This window comes from Acanthaster planci, linkage group LG04 (genome assembly GCF_054643075.1).
Source record: "Acanthaster planci isolate LZ-2023a linkage group LG04, COTS_SCS, whole genome shotgun sequence".
NCBI classification, from domain to species: Eukaryota; Metazoa; Echinodermata; class Asteroidea; order Valvatida; family Acanthasteridae; genus Acanthaster; species Acanthaster planci.
Window position 1 is genome coordinate 472,545 of NC_141780.1, and position 23,303 is coordinate 495,847.

General features: G+C 37.7%; 1 protein-coding gene across 5 annotated transcripts in view; it reads right to left on the reverse strand.

Annotated features, from left to right (window-relative positions):
• Positions 1-23,303, reverse strand: part of LOC110988235 (uncharacterized) — a 55,178-nt gene that overhangs the window by 12,864 nt on the left and 19,011 nt on the right. For 3 of the 5 annotated variants that reach the window (XM_087136208.1, XM_087136207.1, XM_087136209.1), the window contains 6 exons: positions 21,730-21,940; positions 19,335-19,455; positions 16,525-16,841; positions 12,297-12,434; positions 3,123-3,287; positions 71-192 (listed from right to left, as the gene is read on the reverse strand). In XM_087136208.1, the coding sequence (XP_086992334.1) occupies positions 71-192; positions 3,123-3,287; positions 12,297-12,434; positions 16,525-16,841; positions 19,335-19,455; positions 21,730-21,940 (1,074 nt within the window). Of the gene's footprint in view, positions 1-70; positions 193-3,122; positions 3,288-10,618; positions 10,721-12,296; positions 12,435-16,524; positions 16,842-19,334; positions 19,456-21,729; positions 21,941-23,303 lie in introns of all 5 variants that reach the window. The other 2 variants (XM_087136210.1, XM_022251562.2) reach the window with 2 other exon arrangements.

Genomic DNA, 23,303 nt, shown 5'->3' on the forward strand with positions numbered 1-23,303 from the left:
TTACTTTCTGCCAGCCGTAGCCATATCACTTGGACACTGCCTTGAGTATTTCTCTTTCATGTACACATACCTATCTTCAGCATCTGTGAAGGTTGGAACTGAGGCAAAGCCAACAAGAGGGACATTGGCATTTGTAGTGTCTCTTCTCTCAATGGCTGGTGAACCCTTTGTAATAGACTGGCCATCAGTCTGCTGCAGAAACAATTTGCTAGTGTTACTTTAAAGAAGTTCCCAACAGTAAATTGTGATAACATTTTTCTTCAAAGGAAAGGTGAAATTTTCTTGGAAGTGTAGACTTATGTGTCTATTTTAGAACTTTAAATTTCCTCAGTTACAAGCATCAACAATTGGCTTAATGGAAACTACATTGTTAAACTCACCATTGATTTAATTACACTTTGGGTTCAGCCAATACTATGGCATGAGGATTATGTAAGTCTGAAAATGAAGGTTAATACTTGAAAAAAAAAATCACTGGAACAGGGTTTTAAACGAATCTTAATTAATTTTGTCAGTGTTAATAGGCCTTTAGTGAAAAAATGCACAAAAAGGACCTTGTGGAAAAATTACTGTTTCAAACATGAATTTGGGCAAGAAAATATAGCTTTATAATAAAAGTTTTAAAAAGTAATCTGCTTCAATAAAATATTTTTTTCATGCTCAGATTAAGATCCTTAGAGTATTATCAAAAGTATCAATTTTTTTCATAATGACCCATGAGCCCTGAGCCAATGCATTTCAAATGCCAGGGAACAAAGCTTAGCTGTTCAGAAGCAATGAAGGGAACTTATATAAGCCCCCAAGTAAAGGAGGGTGGCCAGAAAATAAACAAACATGTAATAGCAGAAAAACCACAACCACATGCCAGCTTTCTGTGGGATTCAACACTGTTCAAGCTCAGGTCACAACAGGACGTGAGAAACAGGAAGCAGGTTTCTATCTTAACATGAATTAGGTCGATAACCTGTTTAAGCCAGACCAGCGGGGAGGTTGTGACCAAGCAATCCTGTTCAATTCTGTTCTTCTTACATGATATTGTTTGGATTAGCACAGCAGGGTCTACCAGTAATTTTTTACAGAAACCACACATAATATACACCCACTCCCATATGCCCAACATACACGTTTGAAAGTGCTTGTTTTGTTGAATGGTTATTAGCAGGGAGGCACAGTATGAGAGGGTCAGACTCCTGCAGACAGGATATGAGCAATAGAACATTCATGTGGCAATTTCTATGAAGTTATTGAGAATTTCAGAGTTTGTCAGTCATGTACTAGGCTGGGTTCACAGCATTGTGAGTGCTGGATCAGTGCCAAGTCGTTTACATTGTGTGTTTCAAATTGAAAGAAAAGTCCATTGATCTATGTCATCTATCAGTACACTTGAAGACCGTAAACATTGAAAATGACTAACACTATTATCATACCTTTGTCTTGAACACAGTTTTTTTTTTCATTAGTCCAGAGCGACCACATGCCAAGGTGACATAACAGGCATGTCACACACACTACACACCGTTAGACATCATATCAACATGCACACACCCCTCCCCCCACAGTGTACAGGACAATACAGGAACTGCTAACTGCTTATGTTCAAAAATTCTTTTTCCCCTTAATATCACTCAGAAAAACAAGTAAGAAACATCATCAAGACAAAGAGATATGACATAACAATTGTTGACTGCTGTGATGTGTACAATATGATGTTTTGAGCTCAGGTATGCACAGTTTCCCTAGGGCGCTATACATCCCTTGAGTTTTCAAAATGTTATATCCTACACCACAACAGTCAACAAATGTTAAATGTCCCCAGGTATACTACTTGTACAACAGACGATTTTTTTTAAGGGGGGGAGTTGGGATTTTTTTAGTTAAATATTCTGAGTCATTTTTTACAAGATAAACTCTTTAATTTGTGCAAGAATTTATCACTGTTTTGTGCATTTTTATGCATTCAGCATATTGAATGTGTTCTTGCAAGGAAAAAGAATTCATTCTTATTCAATGTAGTCTTTACTTTACCCTTTTAAATATCAAAGTCAAGAATCTTAGCACTTTTGTGAAGGCCTGTTGTCAAAGTCAGAATTGTTATTTCAGACAGATAATTGATTTAGAGTTGTTTTGCCTGGAACAAGTGTTAGAGCCCCTCCCAACCACAGCCAACTGTATCCCCAGGGTGAAAGAACTGACAGAGCATCCTATTTTTCAATTTGGTTTAAATTAGGTGAAGATCCCCGACCTCTGTTCATTTCCTTTAACCCACAACCACCCCAACGGTCATGCCAAAAGTTGTAGGCTGGGGACTGACACAGTACAGCAAGACCAAAACAATACCCCTTAAAACTACGTTGTCGTCTGAAAGCATTATAATCACATCTTGTCCTTTTTAACATCACAAGTTAAATGCTGCACTGTGGATAAGGACATTCCAGGTTCACGGTGCACGACTTATTATTTTTTCAATAGTAGTAGATGTAGATGTAGTAGCAGCATTTTTCAGCACAAGTAAACAAATGATGCATTCTTGGTGTATATATATGCTGTATGCTGATGGGCCAACTTTAACGGAAGTGGGAGTATGTTGCTAACATCTGAAAGTCAGGTTGAATATGAACATATGTCATTACTCAAACATGGCAGTGGCTTCCTGCTCATGAACCAGGGGATATTTCAGATAGGGTTATTTTTCTCCTCAGGGTTTCTCAAGGCATATTAATTGGTGCAAAACAGGTAATTGTTCTGTTCCTAAGGGCACCTAGAAGTGCCACATAAATCTGCCTTTTCCCTTACATACTCTATTTTTGTATTTCAAATTTTTTGTTTAAATATTTCAATTTACTTTTCTCAAGTAATTAAGAGTGCACGTTTTCACATATTTAAGTAACTATTTAGAAATAGTCTTGTTTATTTGAGTGAGATATGTCTCCTTATGCTTCTGAAGATAAATCCCAGTTGGAATTCACTGACATTATGTATGTGCATGATGTTCAGCATAATATATTGGCATATAATTACATGTACATGCTACTGTATATGTACATGTATACTGCACTGAGATACATGCTCATTGATATATGGACCCCCAATATTATTAGGGGTCTATATATACAGGCATGTACCTTTGGGGCTTCAGCCTGAGTCTGAGGTTGGCCATCTTGTCCTTGTGGTGTTTGTTGCTGTTGCGGAACTGGCTGTTGTTGTTGTTGTTGTTGGGATTGCTGCTGTGGGTGTTGGTAACCTGCTGGCATCTGATACTGCTGGTACTGTCCATTGGTCTGCACGAACTATTTCAAAAGAAAGAGAAAACATATTGCTAAGAGTTACACAGTTGCTTACTGCTCCCCTTAAACAAGACAGATATGATTAAAAACAATTGAATACACTGACAGGAGTTAGATTAACTAGCTAGAGCTAACAAAAAGCTACTATGGATGAAGACAGTTTGGTTAATTTGCATTTATACAATGAACTACTTTTTCACTTGAAGCAAATCCCCATTTTCTTTTCTTCTGCTTGAAACAATTTTTTTAAAATCTGTTTTTGTACTAATTTTTACAACAAGTATTTACTGATCAAAACCAAAAAGATGTAATAATATTGAAAGATGTAATTCATGTACTGGTACAGAGAGAAGACAACATTAAGTCAGGTTAAAAAGTAATACCACTTAACTGTCAATGGTCATATCCAAAAATCGCAGTGCAACAAGTTTTTAATGACATGTAAAACATTTTTCCCATCCCTTCACATTTTGCAAGCTATGCACATGCAACACATTTAATACAGCAAAAGAAAAATGCACTGGATTTCTGAATGGTCATCGATAATCAACTGGTATCTTTTAAAAACAGACATAAGTTAAACTTTTTTACAGACATGATATTACACAAGGTACTGACCCCAAATGAAAGATTATGTTGTCTGATGAAAACAAATTCCCATAATTGGGTATCTTTTCTGTTTTTAAGAAAAATTAATGTTATTTCCTGAAACTTCCTGATACATGTAGGTTCTGTAACCACAGACCTTCAAAATGACTGTCAACTGAAATTTGTTTCAGACCTACATACCAAAAACGGATGTAATGTTACAGGTATGTTACAGTTATTTTAACTTGTGATCACTTCGTAGGCTGTAAAAGGGCTAAAAAGTCAAAGAAAAACAAGCAGGTACTGGTATGAATCCTAAGATACAAGAATATACATGGTGGTTTATTTACAAGTGTTAATAAACATACATGGAGCTAGTAAGTTATTCAGCATGACCATGTTAACTAGGATGCATTACAGGAAGAAAGTGAAGAAACCATGGAATATCAAAACCTGAATACAGAATAAAATGACCCCAAAATTTTTGTTTATCCTGATTGGAAAGATGAAGTAAACATTTCATTGGTACAGTGAGTTGGAAGTTGCAGGTAACAACAGATACAAAGACATTCCATAAGCCACAGGGAATAGTCAGAGTCATATGACTGGCCTCAATTGGCTCAATTTGGAATAGAGTCAGGAGATCAATCAGCATGGCCAATGCTAATACTGTGCTCACTTGCCAAGAATTTCAACCACAAAATTTGATTTAACCAAGCGATACAATCAACCTTCAATGAGAATTTCTTATGGGCATTTACACTAAGGACTGCTTTCCTTGCAGCCAGGGCTGGCGCATAATCAATGCAGAGGCCACTAGATGGGACTATTCAGATTCCAATGTAAGCTTATGCTGAGGGAAACCAGACAATAATAACCACAGCAACAGGACAAATGGGACGTCATTGTGAAATATGATCAAGCAGATATGAGGTACTGCTTTTTTTTAACATTTCTCAGCATGACCTATTAAAGGGCCATTACATACACCACCAGAGGTATTGAAATTTCTACTTTTTTTCAACTTGTTTGAAGACATCAAAAATCTTGATTATGTTGGAATTGTGTATCTGCAGAAATAGACCCAAGTTTTCAATATTCAATTTTATTCATGGATATGTCACTGGAACTTTTACAACCCAGATTACTTTGAATGGGCAGTTATTTTCATGACTGACAAAACTGAGAACATAAGAACTGCGATGCACGCATCATCCACACAGCACAAGTAAGTGTGATGGTCCCTTTAAAACCTGCAGTGTTTCAGCACCCTTCTCATAATGCAACATGTCGCTAGCTTGAGAGAATAAACTGGGACTGTATCAACATTTAAGGACCAGTGGGTGCTAACACACTGGGTCATGAGTCAATTCAGGTGAAATCAGCTAGCAGGAAGCAGCAAGGTGAAACAATATCACGAGCTGGGCTGTTCCTCAAGAGTGAGATGATGGCTCTACAAAGGAGATACCTGTGAGACTTTGAGCTGAACATACGGGGTTGTCCGGGTCATTTAACAGAGGTGAAAGGTTATGAAATACGTATGAGCTCAGGAGCAGAATCTAGTGATTCATGACAGGATGCTGTGTGAGCTTGTGCAGAGCAAAAATACCTGACTGACTGTTCCTCTCAAAGGGACCGGTAGGTCACGGCATAAGCATTATGTGTTGCCTGTCTTTGCCTTTTAAGGCAAACAACATTCAACTACTTAGGCTGGGGGGAGGGCTATGCAGTTTTGCAATACCCAACATTACAAATGCAGTGCATGCACAGGAGATGGGAGGAAGTAGGAGTCTCAGAGGAGCTGGTGAGTGAAAGGGGAATGTGATGATATGTTGAAAAGCAACAGATGTGGGTGCGTGGAAGTCCTATCTCACTGAGCCACAAGCCATGCCTAGCCATCAATCTCTCAATGACAACATCAATTGCCCAGTGCTTTCCACATTAAAGAGGCTACCTTGGAGAGGAATTCTGTTTCCCTGAAGGAATCATCATTCCACTGAAAATTAAGCCCTCAGACATGGAAACTCAGTATGCCCGACATGTTTGTCTTGAAAGCGAGTGAGAAAAGATAGTCATCAAGGCCCGAGATGGAAACATTGACAGTCCTTGCTCTATGATCAGACATAGATTTCACTTTGGTCTGACGCTGATTAGAACTACTTGTAAATTATTCCTGTTTGAAAGTAGGGGTACATGCACATGTCATAGGTACATGTACCTGATCAGATACATGTAACTTGTGTCAAACAAACCAGTATACAGCAAATGCATCTCAAGGGTCACACAGGTTTGTTCTCAACTCTTGCTTTAAAATTAATCAGCAGCTGTTCTGCAGGATTTCAATGATACTGATCAAGTAATGTAAGCTTTAGAATTTTACTCATGAGCTCCCAAGCAACACGTTGTATGCATTTTGCTATAATAGACCCTTTAATCTTGAATATTCGGCAACTGAACTGAGTGACTGAACTGAGTGACTGAACATTCCTGACATCTTAATGCATGCAAATTGCTATGCCAGGCTGACGATTCTGTATAGGAATGTTTTTCCATGATCTCATGGTTCTTAACAATGTCTTGAAGAACACATTTTCCTGTCCCTTATCTATAGAGGACAAGCTTGGAGTGGGATGCACCTGTTATGTGAGTCAGGTCATTCATAAATATCTGTCGCATTCCGAACAACAAATGTTATCTGATTTTATCTGTCTGAAAATGGGCACAGGAAACTCTTCAGGCAGCTGATTTCTTGCATGTACATGCAACGTATCCTAAAATACATGTACATGCAAAGCTAATCTGTGAAACCCAACATAATTCTCGGACAGGTACAGGTTCCATGCGGCCCATGGAACTCTTTTTGAAAATAAAGGCAATAACAACACAGTCCTGTCTGGTTGATAAAATATGAACAGCAAATCTTTTCCATAACTGCTTGATGCATGTTTGTAAGCCTCTAAAACAGGCAACCACACCACGCCTACACATGTACCTGTGCAGGGACCCTTTTTTGCAAGTATATCCTGCAACCCTAATAGTTTGCCAAAGGATGGTGGTTAACTAGGGGAGGGGAGAGAGACAGACTTTGGGGAGTTATGACAGCAGCGCCAACTGTGAATTACAGTCAATTTAATGCAATTAGCCTGGGGCTTTGAGTCATAGCCCACCCTAGTCTCCTAAAACAGGTCACTCCTCCAACAGCCCTTCTCACCCCGCACCCTCAAAAGATAAATTCATCAGTGAGAACAATCATTTCTAATTACATGTAATTACAGTGTCATGTGTTGAATAAGAAGTTTAAATAGCACAAGCATGAATACAACGTTAATACCAAAGTGAATAGCATTTAGGCGCAACTAATTATTTCAAACATTTATGAAGAAAAACTTGCATGTACATATTAAAATGGAATAATAACTTACAAAAACCTATGAATCGGATTTCTTAGCATTTGCAGCTACGGCTATGAATGTCTAATGCCCACGTATCCTTAAAAACAACATGGTCAGAATGGGATAATTTTTTTGGCAAATGACTGCACATCTCAGTTTGTAAGTTTTGACAGTGAAGGGATGACATACTCCAAAAATTAATGCAATCAAACATGACACAGTATTTCTCAATATACATGATTAGTAAACTGCTGACAGACACATACAATGATTCAACAAAGACCTAAAAACCTACAATTTGACTTTGCCACCAGAGGGACATAACGTGTCAACTGTGTGTTATGTTTTGTTCGTGTAAAGCTCAGACAGACATAAAGTCATCCACTGTCTTGCACAGAAATGACAGAAAGACATGACTGTGGCGTCTGTTAAATCTCACTGGTTAAACTTGAAATGAAGTCAACAGGACTTTACTTTGACAAACAACAGGGGCCAAATTCGTGCAAAAGTTCATGAGTTTGTTGCATTTGCTCTTCAACAAGACATTTTACAGGACACATGCATCTCTGTATTTATCCAAATATAGCCGACATTAATTTGAAACCATACACATACAAGTACTTCTAATATTACTTTTGAATGCTTAATTTTGGGACTTGTAATGGTTTGAAATTATTTAGTACTTTCATTTAGAAATAGTTTTTACATTTTTTTAACTTTAACATCAATACCACATTTGGGATTGATGCCATTAAGTGAATGGCTGTAAAGTGTCAATTCAAGGTACATACATGCTCTGTGTACAAATGTAGATAATGGATTTCACTCAGCTTCTGACTGGTCACCCTGAAGAAAAGGTATTCGTTTTTCCTCAGGAAACTGCCAATGTGCTGAAAACATCTAGCAAGTTAAAGTGCTTCAGAAGTCCCCTACATGTATGATTTCCTTAATCCTCTTTTTCAATTTTATCAATTTCAAACATTTGAAATATCATTTGTATCCCTCCCCTCAAGTTTGGCAGCCTCTCAAGGACTGTGGGTAAGGGAAGGGGCCAAAACTGATGACAGATGCCCTACAAAAACAATGATTAGAAATGTCACAAAGCTATTGTGTTGTAATTGAAGACAGATGTGTCTGCTGACTCATCCATTGAAGACACACAAGTCATGGCTATGTTACTGAGCACGGTCTACGAGTAAGAAAAGGCACTGACAGAATACTGAAGTGAGGAAAAAAGGATTCCAAGGAAAAAGGCAGACTCATTATTCGGTTTCTGAACATGAATCAAAAATGAGGTTATGGAAAAATCCTAGCCCCTTCCTATCCAGAAACGTATGACAAAACTGTTAACTCAAATAACAACACTTTTTAGAAAGAATGTGGTTGTTGAATGCCACAAGAAATTTCACCATTTGAGTATTTTGATAAATACTGCCACATGAGAGCAATTGAATTCCCGTTGACATTTAATTTGGAATATTCTTCGCTCTGAAAAAATTCCTTGTGAGAGCTATTAACTTAAACATTTAATTTGGAAAATTCTTAGAGCTACACATGTATTGATTAGAAATATATCTGCAATAAAAGTAGGATCCCAGACAAAATAAATGTCAGGGAAAAAAAGGATTTTGAAACGACCCCCAAAACTACTCGTTTGTACAGGAATTCTATACAGCTGGAGGCTTGAAAGGGAATAGGAATCCTGCACCACTGGCCCCGGTCTATCCTTCCTCCATGTGGTAACCATCATGACCCCCTTTAAAAAACTGCACAGTTCAAGGCACAAAAATTACGCACGTTCAAAGACTGCGTTCAACATTATCTGCACAGATTTAAAATATGTGCAACCTAATAAAAACAGCTGCAGGAAAATTGTGCAGATTTGAAATTTGTGCACTTTCATTGATTGTGCAGAACATGGTTAAGGTACAATTAAAACCACTTGGAATCTGTTCCACAAAGGAACAACTGCCACCTACCGCTACACGTACATGCTATGTTTACACTGAGGTACAATCACTGTAGCCAACTTTTAAAAAATGTATATCTTTACTGGAGTGATCATTGGGATTATTTTGATTGTAAAGTGATGAATAATTCAGAGGTCATTTACATAATGTGTTGATCACCTATGACTACAAAATAGTAGGTGGTTAACATGATTTCACATGTTGTCAGCATAATATTGCTGTCAGTGCTACTGGATGTGCCAGAAACTGAGTCGTTAAGTTTTCCAATTTAACAGTTTAAAACAAAACAAGGTAAGGATCAAGCCAATCATTAAACAAGGGAAATTGGCTTGTGATTAGAAATAATTTTATGATAAAAGGACAGATATCTTACAGTCCTTGCCAATAGCACCAAATTTTTCTGGGGTTAATCAAATGAGCTGAGTAGAATCCCCATGGAGACCATCAAAGGATATTTTGCTTTGATTGAACATGAGTCATTTTCCATGGCGGCAGCTGGGGTTAGTGAAGACAATTATGTCTGGTAGATACCATGAAGCCACAAAGATGGAAATAACAAAGAGACAAGTTATTTGGCTTTGTCTCACACAATCACATGGTCAGCACTGATTAAACCAATCAAATGTGCATCTAATAATGAAGCAGCAAGTTAATATGAATGTGTACTCATAGCTGCTTTCTTTAGCAATTAGCCAAAGCATGCAGCTTCATTTAACCTGCTGCCCTCAAACTCCTGATTAATTTTTGGTTTGTATTATTTTTTTTACATGTGTTAACATTAATTTACAAGTGTATTCATTTCGTTTCCATCGTTTTTTTTGTTGAGGTTAAATAAATACAAATAACAATGTCATATGAAACACAACTCATCTTTTATCGGTCTGTGGTAAAACACATGAAATATCAGGCACTAGTTTAGAGTAGGAAGGTTATACGCATGAAGAGAAAATTCACTAGGTATGGCAAGTACAGCACCAACAAAGATGCCACATACCCAAGGGCTGGTCTGCCTAAGAGAAACAACCAAAATCAATTTGTTGTCACAACTAACAAGACATTCATAGAGGCTTCATCAGTGATTGAAGGTTTTTTGTTGATATTTATGAACTAAAATGAGGCCTTTTTAAAAGGGTTTCAGCATCTAAGCCAAGACAATTTTAAGACATTATAACAGAGTGCATTTTATCAACATATCTAGGACTGGCAAGTCAGTGCCGAGTACCGCATCTCAGTACATCTTTGACGAATGGGTTAGCCTACATGTTGTATATTCAGCTGACTGCAATGACAAACTCATATGATTAAACACTGTTAATAGTGCTGACCTACTTGGTGGTGTGAAACAGAGAAAGTTAACAAGTATTGGGGGAGGACATAGACATGCCTGCCATATTTGCTGGTAAGACTGCGATGGTGGACTATACATTCCACTAGTTGGTGCTGGCAGATGCTGCTGAGTTGGTGGATAGCTATTATTTCTACGCACCTGCGAAATATACAACAGCCAGGTATACAGTGCACAAGAAGCAAATTCAAACATCAAAAGGCAAAGGCAACATGATATGCTCGCAAAAAGAAATGATATACACCAATGGAAGTTTAATGCTCAAATGCAAATCAAATAATGGCATGAAGTCCTGTTTGGTATTGATTAGCACTGGACAAAGGTTATTTTAAGCAGGGTAAAAAATGGGAGCTTTGCAAAAATCAAGCAGAGAATGAAAATTTCATTTTCAAAGCTACAAAGGAAGATATTTATGGAAAAAAACAATTCACATTTCAATTGAATTCAACAAAGTCACAGCCAAATTTGCAGGAGTTCAAACGTTTCAACTTGCGGTAAGACTTCACTTTTGCAGCACATCAATTTATTAGCAAGGAATGAGCTAAACGTATAACAGCTGGAATTCAGAAATCTGCAGACACACAGCTCAGACAGCCGTGAAGCATTAAAAGCAATTGTGCCTCCCTTCGGTCAAAATGAAAATGATTGCATTTGTACACTGAGCTGTACCAGCAACTATACATGAAATCAGGCAGGCAAGCATATCCATGCGGTTACATGTATGTTTCACAAAAACCATTTTTAATTCCAACTTTTCTACGCTGAGTTATTGCACACTGCAAACCAAGCAAACATTTATTCCATCAGCTCATTCACAGTGCATTGTGGGAAAAGTATCTGCATCCCCTCACGTAAAATATCCAGGCTTAAAATTCTATCACACAACATTTGAATAACAGAACCCAGACACCATAGGACCAAAAGCCACAAGAACCTTTCACATTCAAGTCGGCTCCTGTAAAATGTGCAGTGACACAGGACAGAACTGAAGCCTTCATGTTGTGACTCACCTGCCCGTGCTGTCAATGTGTAAAATTTTCCACCAGGAAAATGTGATCTCTCTTTAGGGGCATGTCAGCTCCAACTCATACAATTCATGGCTTGTGAAAGTAACTGTGTTCAAAAGACTGTCTAGATCTCCAAGTTATGTGGTCTGCTTACCTGTGAAGGGCCTGACAGTAAGCTTGTTGGCTGTACGGCAAACATTGTGATATTGTTTACAGTTGTACAGATCACTATTACGGATTCTACATGTACATGTCGTCATTAAAATGAAGATTCTGGTGTCTGGCACAATTACTACCCACTGCTACTTCTAGGATATGAGCGAATACTTCGCTACACAGAAGGGAAGGGCGTTTACTAAAGTTTACTGATCCTACTTAAGGCCTTGAAAAGATTAGTGTGAAAGGAGAAAGCCTCACAGGTTACAAGATACCTCACTATCAAAGGACATGGATGATTGCAAACATCAATCCCAACAAAGTCACTGTACTTTGAAGAACATTCCAAGAATACATAGGCAGACAGAACCTACACAGAGAACTTAGCACATTGACCTGTCAAGAAACATTTTTATCAAACAGTAAGATGTACACATGTATCCCAACATATTCAATAACAATAAATCCAAACTGATCCAAATTGAAGTAAACATGGATGTGCTGCAGGGGAAAAAAACAAGCAGTTACAAAGGACAGTTAGTAAGGGTGCCTACCTGGCCCTGGGACTGTGATGTTTGGAATTGTTGCTGGGGTGGCAATGGTTGTTGTTGCTGTTGCTGCTGTGAAGGACCAGGTGGTTGTTGCTGTTGTGGCTGCTGCTGCTGTTGGTTGAAGCTCTGTTGGCTTGGTACCTGTTCATAAAGGGAAAAAAAATACACGTTGAAAACTTAGTCACACTCTAAGTCTTCATTCACAGGGGTTTAGATAACGTGCATGTTGGCGTATATACGCTTCCCGGCTTGGAAATTTAGTCAAAATACGCAGCATAAAACGTCATGCAGAATGTAAAATACCCAGTGAGTTTCAGATCCGATACTGAAACCGATTTGTTCGTGCTTGTACAGCTTTTCCCAGCACTCCATATATAACCATTATAAATTATTTAGAAAATCCTGAATCGACAGGAAAGACCTAAAGCGAAATGTGTTGTAGACTGAAATTGGCTACTGTGCACGCATTGTGCGCATGGATCATTTTCGTGTACAAAAACATGGTCACCAGACTCCCTGAAGATATGATGATTTCTAGCCCACAGGAACCACACGATTTTCTTCGATTTTTGTACAAATGGATAGGGTTTGAGTTACCCGAACTCCTCATCAAAAGTTCTTTGAAAAACATGAAGTTTTCTGCAAGTTTTGATCCACTAAATACGGGCATTTTTCAAGTGGTGTTTTAGAGGCTTTCCAGTACATCTGCAAGAAACCAGGCATCAGTTTTGGAAAATTTTGAGTCTGAAACACCTAAGAAAGATTAAGGTTTAGATTACGAGTGTGAGCGCATTTCGTTGCCGAGCAATGAAGTGCACTGTGATTTTCTGAATGGCTACTGCTGGGCATGTGCGCACGGTGGCTAGTCAACATTGCGCCCATAGGCGGATACAGACTTATGTGATTTTTGTCTATGGTGTCAAGAGTTCATGGTTACCACTAAGCGCTGTTTTTTTAACTGTGTTTTTCAAGAGAATAACAAGTATTACTATATTTACTAAGGCAAAAGGACTAACTCACATTATATTGGTACTCAGTTCCTCCAACTCTTAGGGGGTACAATACGAAAAAATACCGAGGGTGAAAGAGTACTGTACTCTAGTACTCTACTGTACTCTATTCTAGTGTTTACTGTACTCATGGCTTGAAGAAGATTATCTAAAGCCCTGCATTCAGTATGTGTATCAATATATGACTGTTCTTAGTGTTACAGCAAAGTGTGGTCTACAGTCTAAGCCTCAAAGTAATACCAAGCAAGAGATGCTATACTGAAGCAGTGTAAATACCAGATTAAATAAATAAGAATTAAACGTTCATATGTTATCAAGCTTGTACATCCCATAATTTATGTACAATATTAACCCTAACCGCCTAGGCCCTTTCACAGTATATTACCCTCATTCCTTCAAAATCCTCAAACTGCCCCAATGAAAAATTGGGTACAGCTTCAACCCAAAAAATCCTCCAATAAATCTTGAATATGTTCTGTGGAAGGGTGCCCACTGCCTCTATCCTTCAAAATCCTCTGACAATTCCTCTCATTATGTTGGGGCAGTGTGAATGGTATCTTGGAGCAGTATGGAGGATTTCACATATAATGTGGGCACGAATCTATGCATGGCTGAACATAAACAACACATGATCTAACCCACAACCTTGAGACAATGTATCCTTGGCAATCAGCAATGCAATTTTGCCATGCAGCCTCAATCTTCAAAAATCCTCCAAAACTGCCGAGAGAATTTTGAAGGATCGAGGACCGTTAGGTTTTAACTAAAAACAGTTACATGTGAATGAAATTCACACACCCAATCACAGAAAAAACCCTAAACTAAAAAAAAAACCTAAGCATAAAGCTGTCAAACTCATTTGACTCAACACAATTGGAGAACTTGGACATTGAAGTAGAAATTTAAACGTTCTATTCTTAAGTTTTGTGGATTTTTGATGGATGTCTGCCAACTTTTACTTGCAAAAATTCACTTCCTTTTGGCCGGGTGAATCACCAAGCAAACATCATATGAAAGAGTCCCAGGGCTCATGGGTGTGACATTTATAACATGCAAGAGGGATTTGGGAATTGCAAGAAAGGGTGCAAGTTGATAGGTTCAAGTGCTTGACTCTACACTTGGTTCAATAAGTTTTTGTTCAGTTTACTTCACTATACAAATGCATGATAACACATCACCATTTCTTAAATTCCAATAACTTGTGTTTCCTGCATATGGTACGATTGAAAATCCTTTTACCCACACACTGGCAGCAATTTCCCCCCCCCCCATTTGCTCACGATGCATGTTTCTTGTACATGGACATTTTTTCAAAACATTACTTCCATAAATAAAAACTAATAAATAAACTCTTTCAACTCTGATGTTTATCTCTCACGTTCTGGAAATAAATTCCTTCTCTCATTTCTCATGGAAATAAACATTCGAAAACTAAACACAATTCAAGAGAATTCAAATGTAGCATTAAGGAACACTATCCATATATCTATGTTTATATCCATTACTCCCACAGATTAAATCTTTCAGCTCTGATGTTTTTTCACTTTATAGGAATAAGAAATTCCTTCTCTTACTTCTTATGAAAATAAACATTTGACAACTAAGCACAATTCAGGAGAATTTAAACATAGCAGTAAAGAGAAATATCGAATTATAACTTTTTTTGGAAACAGACCACAAACTGGCTGAATAATACCATGTACTTAATTAAAGGTGAATTAAACTGGAAATAAAAATATCACCTTTCATCTTCTCTGTCGAGTCACCTGTTTATCAGTTCAACCAAATGATTCTAGCCAAGCTTCGGAAGCTGGTCTAAGATTTAAAAGGCAGTTTTAAAAATAGCTGCTGATAACTTGAACTTGGGTATCTGCAGTATTTACCAATTTAGATGATCTACTCAGGCAACCTTTCCATGAACCTAAGAGTTTATGGGCAGCAGGAAATCTTGTGTAATGATGAAGATAAGAGGGGATGTTCAGCTCACCTTCTGGACTGTACCTGAACTTCAGAGGTTCCTACTGTAAGAGGTCTCCCTTACCCCTTTTATGACAAGGTTTTGGGTCAAAGCCAATTCATAACTGGCTAGAGGGATTTATGATAAGAGACTGACCCCTATCAAAGAGAAAGCCATATGACCATGAACAATTAAGTGTGATTTTTTTGTCTCCTTGGTCTCGAAAAGGTCTGACCACAAGGAACTGACCAACTGTCTGACAGTTAGGACTTCAACCACTAAGTAAACATTCACAGGCTATGGCAGCTGTCACTTCAGGGATTCAAAGAGTAGTCTCTGTGGGATTGAAGTGTAATAAAAGGAGATCCTCACTGGGGAGTCACTGTATGTGTAATCTGCTAGATGTTATGCAGTTACTTGCGACCAATAACACTGGCTTTAATTACTGTCACTGATTATGGCCTCTGGATGATTTACATAGGTAGAGAAACCAGTAATACATGGGCAAATATCCAGGGAGAAGAAAGAAGACAGAGCAAGACAATGGCATCATTGACTGTCCTGCTGATGTGTGTTCCATAGTCCAACTAAAATGGAAAGGAATGCATTTGCACTCAAAGTGCATTTCCTGCACTCTAACACTTCTATTATCTTTTTCCCCTACAGAATTTTAATATATTAAAACAGGTTTAAATACACGTAGGTAACTTTTCTGCCCAAACCAAATTTTCCCCATCCACCTTTGCTTTGTAGTAAAGAGTCTTCAAGGGCTTACATAAGAAACAGACAGTTCATCAAATCCAAGGCCATTCTTAGGAACAGCAATAAAGCTTAAAGAAGCAGTCAAAGAGGGTCAAATCTAGATTCCTGCCTGGAAATATCCGAATTTTTCTACTTTCTGTTTGAACTGTTAATCTGACAGAGAATAATCTTCAAAGCTTACCGCCTACAAAAATCGGCATGTCAGATAAATTTTCCGCATCAGTTTTTGTGCACATACTGGTAGCATTGCCAAGCCTTGCTGATAAGACCTTACATAATGAAAAGAAATTCGGTTGCAGTTCTTCCTTCCTGAGTTCCTACCAAGGAACTACAGCTCAGGATCCTAAAATGAGGCAGCCACTGATGCATGTGCAGCTTCAAACTAAACTACGAAAAGACAAGGTTCTGAAACTTACTTCAAAGGAAAGACAGGACAAACAAGTTCAAGATCTCCAATTGAATTTTGTGGGGTAAGTTAAAAAAAGATGTGAGGAAGTTGTACCTGTTGTTGCTGCTGTTGATTTTGAGTAATCTGTGGCTGTTGTTGCTGTTGTTGTGGTGGTGGTGGCGGCTGCTGTTGCTGCTGTCCTGATGTTGTTACTGGCACAGCTGGTACCCCTTGCTGTTGCTGTTGCTGTGAAACAGGCTGAGCCACCTGTGACTGTTGCTGTTGGGACGATTGTTGTTTTGTTTGTTGTAGCTGCTGCTGTTGCTGCTGCTGAGAACTTGATGAAGAGATACTCTGGGACTTGGAACTATCTGACAGGCTGGAAGATCCTAAACCACTATCTTGTGTTGTGACATTACTGGACCCTTCAACTGTCAAAGACACAAAGTTGAGTACCATTATAGCTGTGGTAGCTGAGGATGAAAGTCATAATACTCCAAATTCATTGACAGGACATCATAGAGCATCATCTATCCTGACCAACCTACAGGTACTTAAATTGTTGTAATAATGTACCTCACAATATGTAGGATTATGCATGTACATGTTCTAACTATGAACGACCATCACAGAATAATGTTCCAGAAAGGTTCTTGCTTGCATGTATGTGTAGCCTAGAATTGTTTCCTCAAGAAATTTTTGCCGACACGAGAAACATAATTTACTTGTACTCTGTCCCTCATCAGACATCACACTGGTGAATATCATGATATCAATATCATGAAGGCTGTAACGTACATGTACATGCAGATGTGGTTCACAACGCGCTGTCTACCTTGTTGATAAATAACTGAATTACTGCATATTTCACAGGAAAAATTTAAGAAATTTTCAGGTTTGCTCAAGGAAATTCTGAGCAGATGAATCAGGCATCTACAATAAAATGGGATGAAGAAATGTATCTTTTTTGAAAGACTGTTTTATCTTTACCACTTTTTGCTTTGGTATGCAAAGGATTAGGAAGACAAAGGGAAATTGGATAAACCCACATATTTTTATGAAAGAATTTTAGTTAGCTGTGTCCAGAACTCTCCACTATGCTTTTAAGAGGGACAATAAATGACCTGTCACCACAGAATGAGCTGAAAGTCAGAATTTTCAAAAATTAAGATATTGGTATTTTTGAATTCTGCAGAAATAGAGCTTTCCAGTGGTTGGTACATGGAACACTAAGGTATAACTATAAAGTGACAATGTGACATTATTCTGGCAGCTGTGCGTCTTTGTTTTTGACACTGTTTCAACATTTCTGACCAGCCATGAATAATACTGTCGTCAAAATTTACTGAGAAAATGACATTTTGAATATATGATCCTGCAAAAGTTTGGAATCAAATAGGAGACAGGTTACTCTTTCCAAATATTACAAATCCCAAAACTGACCTCCACTTCAATATTTGATTTTTAACCCTCAAGACAAGAAAGGGTAAAATGCAACTATACGCTCATTTTGTTGTGACCGGTCACAAATATGAACATCAACATGAAAACACATTCTTGACCACACTTCAGGCCGAGCTTACCATAATATGATCATTTAACCATTGTGTCAAATAGATTAGCAATCTTTGCAATTCCCATCAAGTTTTATCCCTTTACATCTGAAGATACTCCCTACAGTGAATCAGCCCTATAGAGCAATCACTCCTGGGATTTCTGAATTTCTTCAATTTAGTTCTCTTCCCCTCCCCCTCTTTGGGTGACTGTATCAAATCATAAAAGGCCATGCATTTCTTCTTCATATTTAAAAACCCTTGGGTTACAAATTGGTTGGGAAGTATGATTTATGCCAGACCCTGCATGGAATAAGCTAGTGTGGGTTCATGTGCAGCCAGGCTTCTGCGTCAGTGTTTATGGTAAGACTCTTCTTTGTTTGATATCTTCTGATATGGTTAAACGCAGGACCACAGAGCAACAAGGAAACATGAAAATCTGTGCGAATTTGTTTAAAGTTTTGTTATTCGTACAAGAGGATTTTTCATATATCATGATTATACTTGCTCAGTAAATTAAGAGTGCATATATGTTGGATTAAATACAACCTCATTGCTGGTGCCATGAAACCATTTACAGACGAGTTACACTGTACATGTAAACACACCCAACTGCTCAAGAAATGCTGCAACAATACCTATTATTCTACTGAATTCATTGACACAGTTTTTGTACGGAAATTTCTATATCCCATGTTCCTTTTTTTCCAGTTTTTCAGAACTGTAGTTGAGGGATCAGCTTGTTTGGTGCAAAAGCTAATGTTTTGGCAACCTTGGGAATGCATTCATGTATTAAAAACATACCGGGGGTGGTTAATTCATTTTAGGAGTACAAACCCTCCAATGTAATGTAACCGAGCGAACTAGCAACACCCCAGTTGCACCTCACAGTGTAAAGGCTTATTGCAAATTTACAAGAGTAATGAAATCATGAGCAGTGCTGAGAGAATCCATTCAGGTGCAAATAATCAAGGGAAATCACGCAATGTAGTCTAGACTTGCTTGCTTTCCAACAACATATGCACTCCTTTGAATAGGTAATATTGAGCACAACATCAGCACTACAAGAAGAAAGTAGCATAGTGATGCAGACCAAATTGGCTGTAGTTTTCTTTTCATTCAAGTGTTTTGAGTTTTGTCAAAATAATATTTCATTTGTATTAGCTGATCTCCCATGGACTCTACTAATAAAAAAGAAATGACATATAAAACTGGAATGTTGAAGGACAAAGCAGTGTTTCCAAAATATATATAAAACATAAAAATTACACCAACAAAGCATCAACATTTACTGACACCTGCCACATTTGGAAATATGAGTTCATCATGCAATATCAAACAACAGGAAGCCATTTCCAAATCCATACTGACCTTCAGTTTCCTTCTCTTTCTCCTGTTTCTCTCGGCGGTTCTTTTTGACAGCAGCAATACGGTCCCTGATGATCTTGGTAACCACCCTAAGGTCCTCCTCGTTCAGGAAACCAGAGCGGACCTGTGTTTAAGCAGAGAGGAAAACACGGCACAGATGGCATGTTATTGTCAGTGATGTAGGGGGCAGCTATGCAGGAAGTAATGGATATGATCAGCATCATCTCATTTGATTGTATTTATGAGGATGGAGGCCATTTAGCTAAGATGGTGGGAGGGATTATGGGAGGCTGACATTTCAGTGTATCTGAAGGAATTGTCCCGGAGGAATGGTCTTAAGGGAATGCTGAAACTGATCAGCTCAGTCCTTAATCAAATGACACAGAAACTTTCAATGTGTATTTTACCAAAAGGCGTTATAATGGAAATAGCAAAAGTCATTCCTCTGCTTACTGCCCACTGTATCCAAATAGGCTTACATTGATTGAAAAGTAATGTATTATTAGTAGTGAGCTTTGGAATTTTGGATTGACACTTTAGCCCATTAGCCTCAATATTCAAAATTAAATTAGTTACTTTCGCAATATCCTGTGATACATGTTTGCGTCAGTTTCATTTTCTTGGTACTACTGTGGTATTTCATGATTCCTGATTCAGAGAAAAACAGTTTAGTTTGTTTACGGAGTGCAAAGAAGTAAAATATGATTAAGCCTAATCATTCTGAATCAAACAAGCATACATGTATGCATGATTTCAATAGTCCCTAAAGGTAAGGTTAAACCATGCTGCTATTGTGGACATAAGAAAAGCAAAACTATTATCTGTATGTTATACACTGATCAAAGAGGTTTATTGAGGACTATTTTTGGTCTTTTTCATAACTATCATATCCAAATGGCTCTACAACTTTTCATTCTTTCATTCATTGCTTTATGGTAAATGTAGTCAGTATAACACAGGGGTCTTTGTGGTTTCACTTTTCAACTTGAAAAAATATACCGTTTCCTGGAGAAAAAAATCAACAGGTGCTAAAACATTCCATTTTCAGATTAGAGAAGAAATGCCACATTCATCATGATCACTGAACAATGCTTGATCAGATAAATCCATTCTTACCAAAACATCACAAGGTTCTTAAAGGATTACACTGATTTTCTGCCATGACAAGAGCATTATAGAGTTACATGTACTCATAGCCTTAGCGTAGTGTGTTCCTAACTTCTATATATAATGTACCAAACTTCTAATGCCATCTAGAACTTCTGGATATGTACAGAATTTTGCGTAATTTCAGAGGAATAAAAAGATGGACAATCATGCTATCCATAGAAATTATGTAGCACACCAACATAAAGGAAATTTGTTTTGCATGTTTCTGCAAATCTAACAGTACCCTGAACAAAATGGGTCAATTGTTACTCATGACAAAAGGTTTCCTCAGCTCAAACAGTATTTCCTGAAGTACAGTTACTTTTATACTTACAGGCTGAAAACACACTGGGTTCCCAACAATAACCCTGACCTTAATCCTTTAGCTGTGAATTAAGGCACTTTTTCTGGCAGACGCACTTTGCAGCATGACAGGCTATTTCAGTCATTTTATTCAATTTTAATGGCAATTTTCCAATAACCGTGACTTTGTCTCAACCCAGTGCTTGCACACAAACAACTCCAGGTACACGTACATGCTGCTGAAACAGATGAATACATGTAGCTGTAGATCGTAAAATCTTGAGGCAGAACAAAAGATGAGACTGAAATTACATCAAGAGACAGACACAGGTTAAGTGTCGGCAAGACCACTATAATGGCTTGCATGATGTAATATTCATACCAGTATTCATAGCATGCAATGTCAGTTACTGCTGTCCTCATGATAGACTGATCTGTTTATGTGCTTGGATTTAACATTCACAGGCCAAATTTAAAGCTCCCTGCAGTCCGATAAACTCTAGTTCTGTCTTTGATCTGTCACAGATATTTAAATAAATTAGTATGTGTATGAAAACACATGTAAGATGAGCTACTTTTTAAAGATACCAACATGGAGATACTTAATCCAAGGTAGATAATGAGTTGAATTACTTGTACATGTAGATACGTGTACTGAAGCCTAAAGATAAATGTGCATGTATGCAGTTTCGAAAGTGTGATGGATTGGGGAACTTGTCCTAGTATTATTAGTTTGTATCATTAAAATTGATGAATAACCTGCCACCAATGCATTTCAAATAAAAAAACCTGCCTCTAATTTGAACACAGGGTTCTACTCACTCACTCACTACCCATCCAGTTTCTCAACATGCTACAATTTAATGACTATTTGTCAAGATACACATCCATACTCTGAGATCTAATACTTAAAAGTGATGCAGATGTATACCACTTGATGTCTCACCATTTCAGCAGCCACTTTCTCTGGCTCATCTTTCTGAAGGTAGAATGCAAACTGCAGTGCCTCGTTGTCTTTGTGCTTGTCTCGTCGCTTCTTGGGATCCTCGACTCGCAGCTGTAGTTGGATGTTGTCAGTGTTGTTATCCTCCACCAACTCAACTCTAAATCCTGTGTCCTCAAAGAACTCATGCTTCAGAAGATCTTGGATGGAGTACCTGCAGTGAAATGAAGGAAAATCGGAAAGAACCATAAAGCCAAAGCTTATAAAAAGACATGTGCGCATATACATGTAAATATCACACTGACATGTACATTAACTAAGGCTCATTTGCCCTGTTCACGTTTTGAGATTACAGATAGAAATAAATTTTGTTATGCATCCCAAACACTGCAAAATTGAAGAAATTAATTATCTAGTTACCGATATGTATGATTTCAATGAATTCAGTGAAGATGACTGAATTGCAATTACTTCATATTGTCATGCACTGTGGATTTTATTTGGTTCAAAGCTTCATAAAAGCAAAACCCTGGGGGTTGAAGGCTGAATATAGTAACTGCTGCTTTTTTTTTTCAAATATAAATCAGATGAATATCATGAGGAAATATATGTTGCTTCAAATTCCCAAATGCCAAAATGTACATGCCAACAAGCAAAACAAGCAGAGTAATAATGACATTTGAAAAAATTGCTTTGAAAAAGAAATTTACTTTCAATCTCAAAATGTACTAGGTGTATGTGCAACATATAAATTCTAAATGTATTGCTGAAACATGAAGTTTTAAATGTACACCTTTACTAACTCAGTTCACAACTGTAACAAATGGTATACAAAATCCTTAAGAATATCAGAAGTACATACAATGTATATACCGGTACATTTCACTAATGCCTACTAACTACTCAACACCCCTTGCATACTAATGCTTCTACTTAACTACAAGTACCTTTGTCTAGTCTTGCTTTCAATTGTAAGCGGCACTGTTTATAATCTATTCATTAGAGAATTTCAAGGTTACATTAAAGCTGTGCAAGGCGGGGGGGTCAGTTGCACTTTCAGCTACACAGAACAATTGGCTTCAAATAGGGAAAACAATGCTCAAATAAACTTCATACATACATGCATGAACTGTAAGAACAGGGACATATTCAATGTATCTGGGTATAACTTAATTACTTTCTTTGATGATTACTAAAACCATGTTAATGTCATTTGGAGAGGTTAATTTCAAGCAAATAGTCTACATGGAGAATTTGTTAGGTGAGAAATGAATTATGTGGCACAATACAGGGAGTAAATCATAAGAATGGCGCCACATAGCCGTGCCTTGCAGTCAGCTGATGAGAGAAATCATATTGCCGCTGAGTTTCACTTGGGAACAATAAATAATGCAGAAATTAAGGTGTAACATTCCAAAAATCCAGACACTTCATGGCAGTATCCAAATATTTATTGGAAGTCAATTCACAGCAAACTTGATGGTACAGGGAATTTTAAAGCAATAAGTCACACAGGCAATACTTGTGGGCAAGTTTCCATTGCATGTTATTTTAAGGGAATAAAAATGGTGACTCAA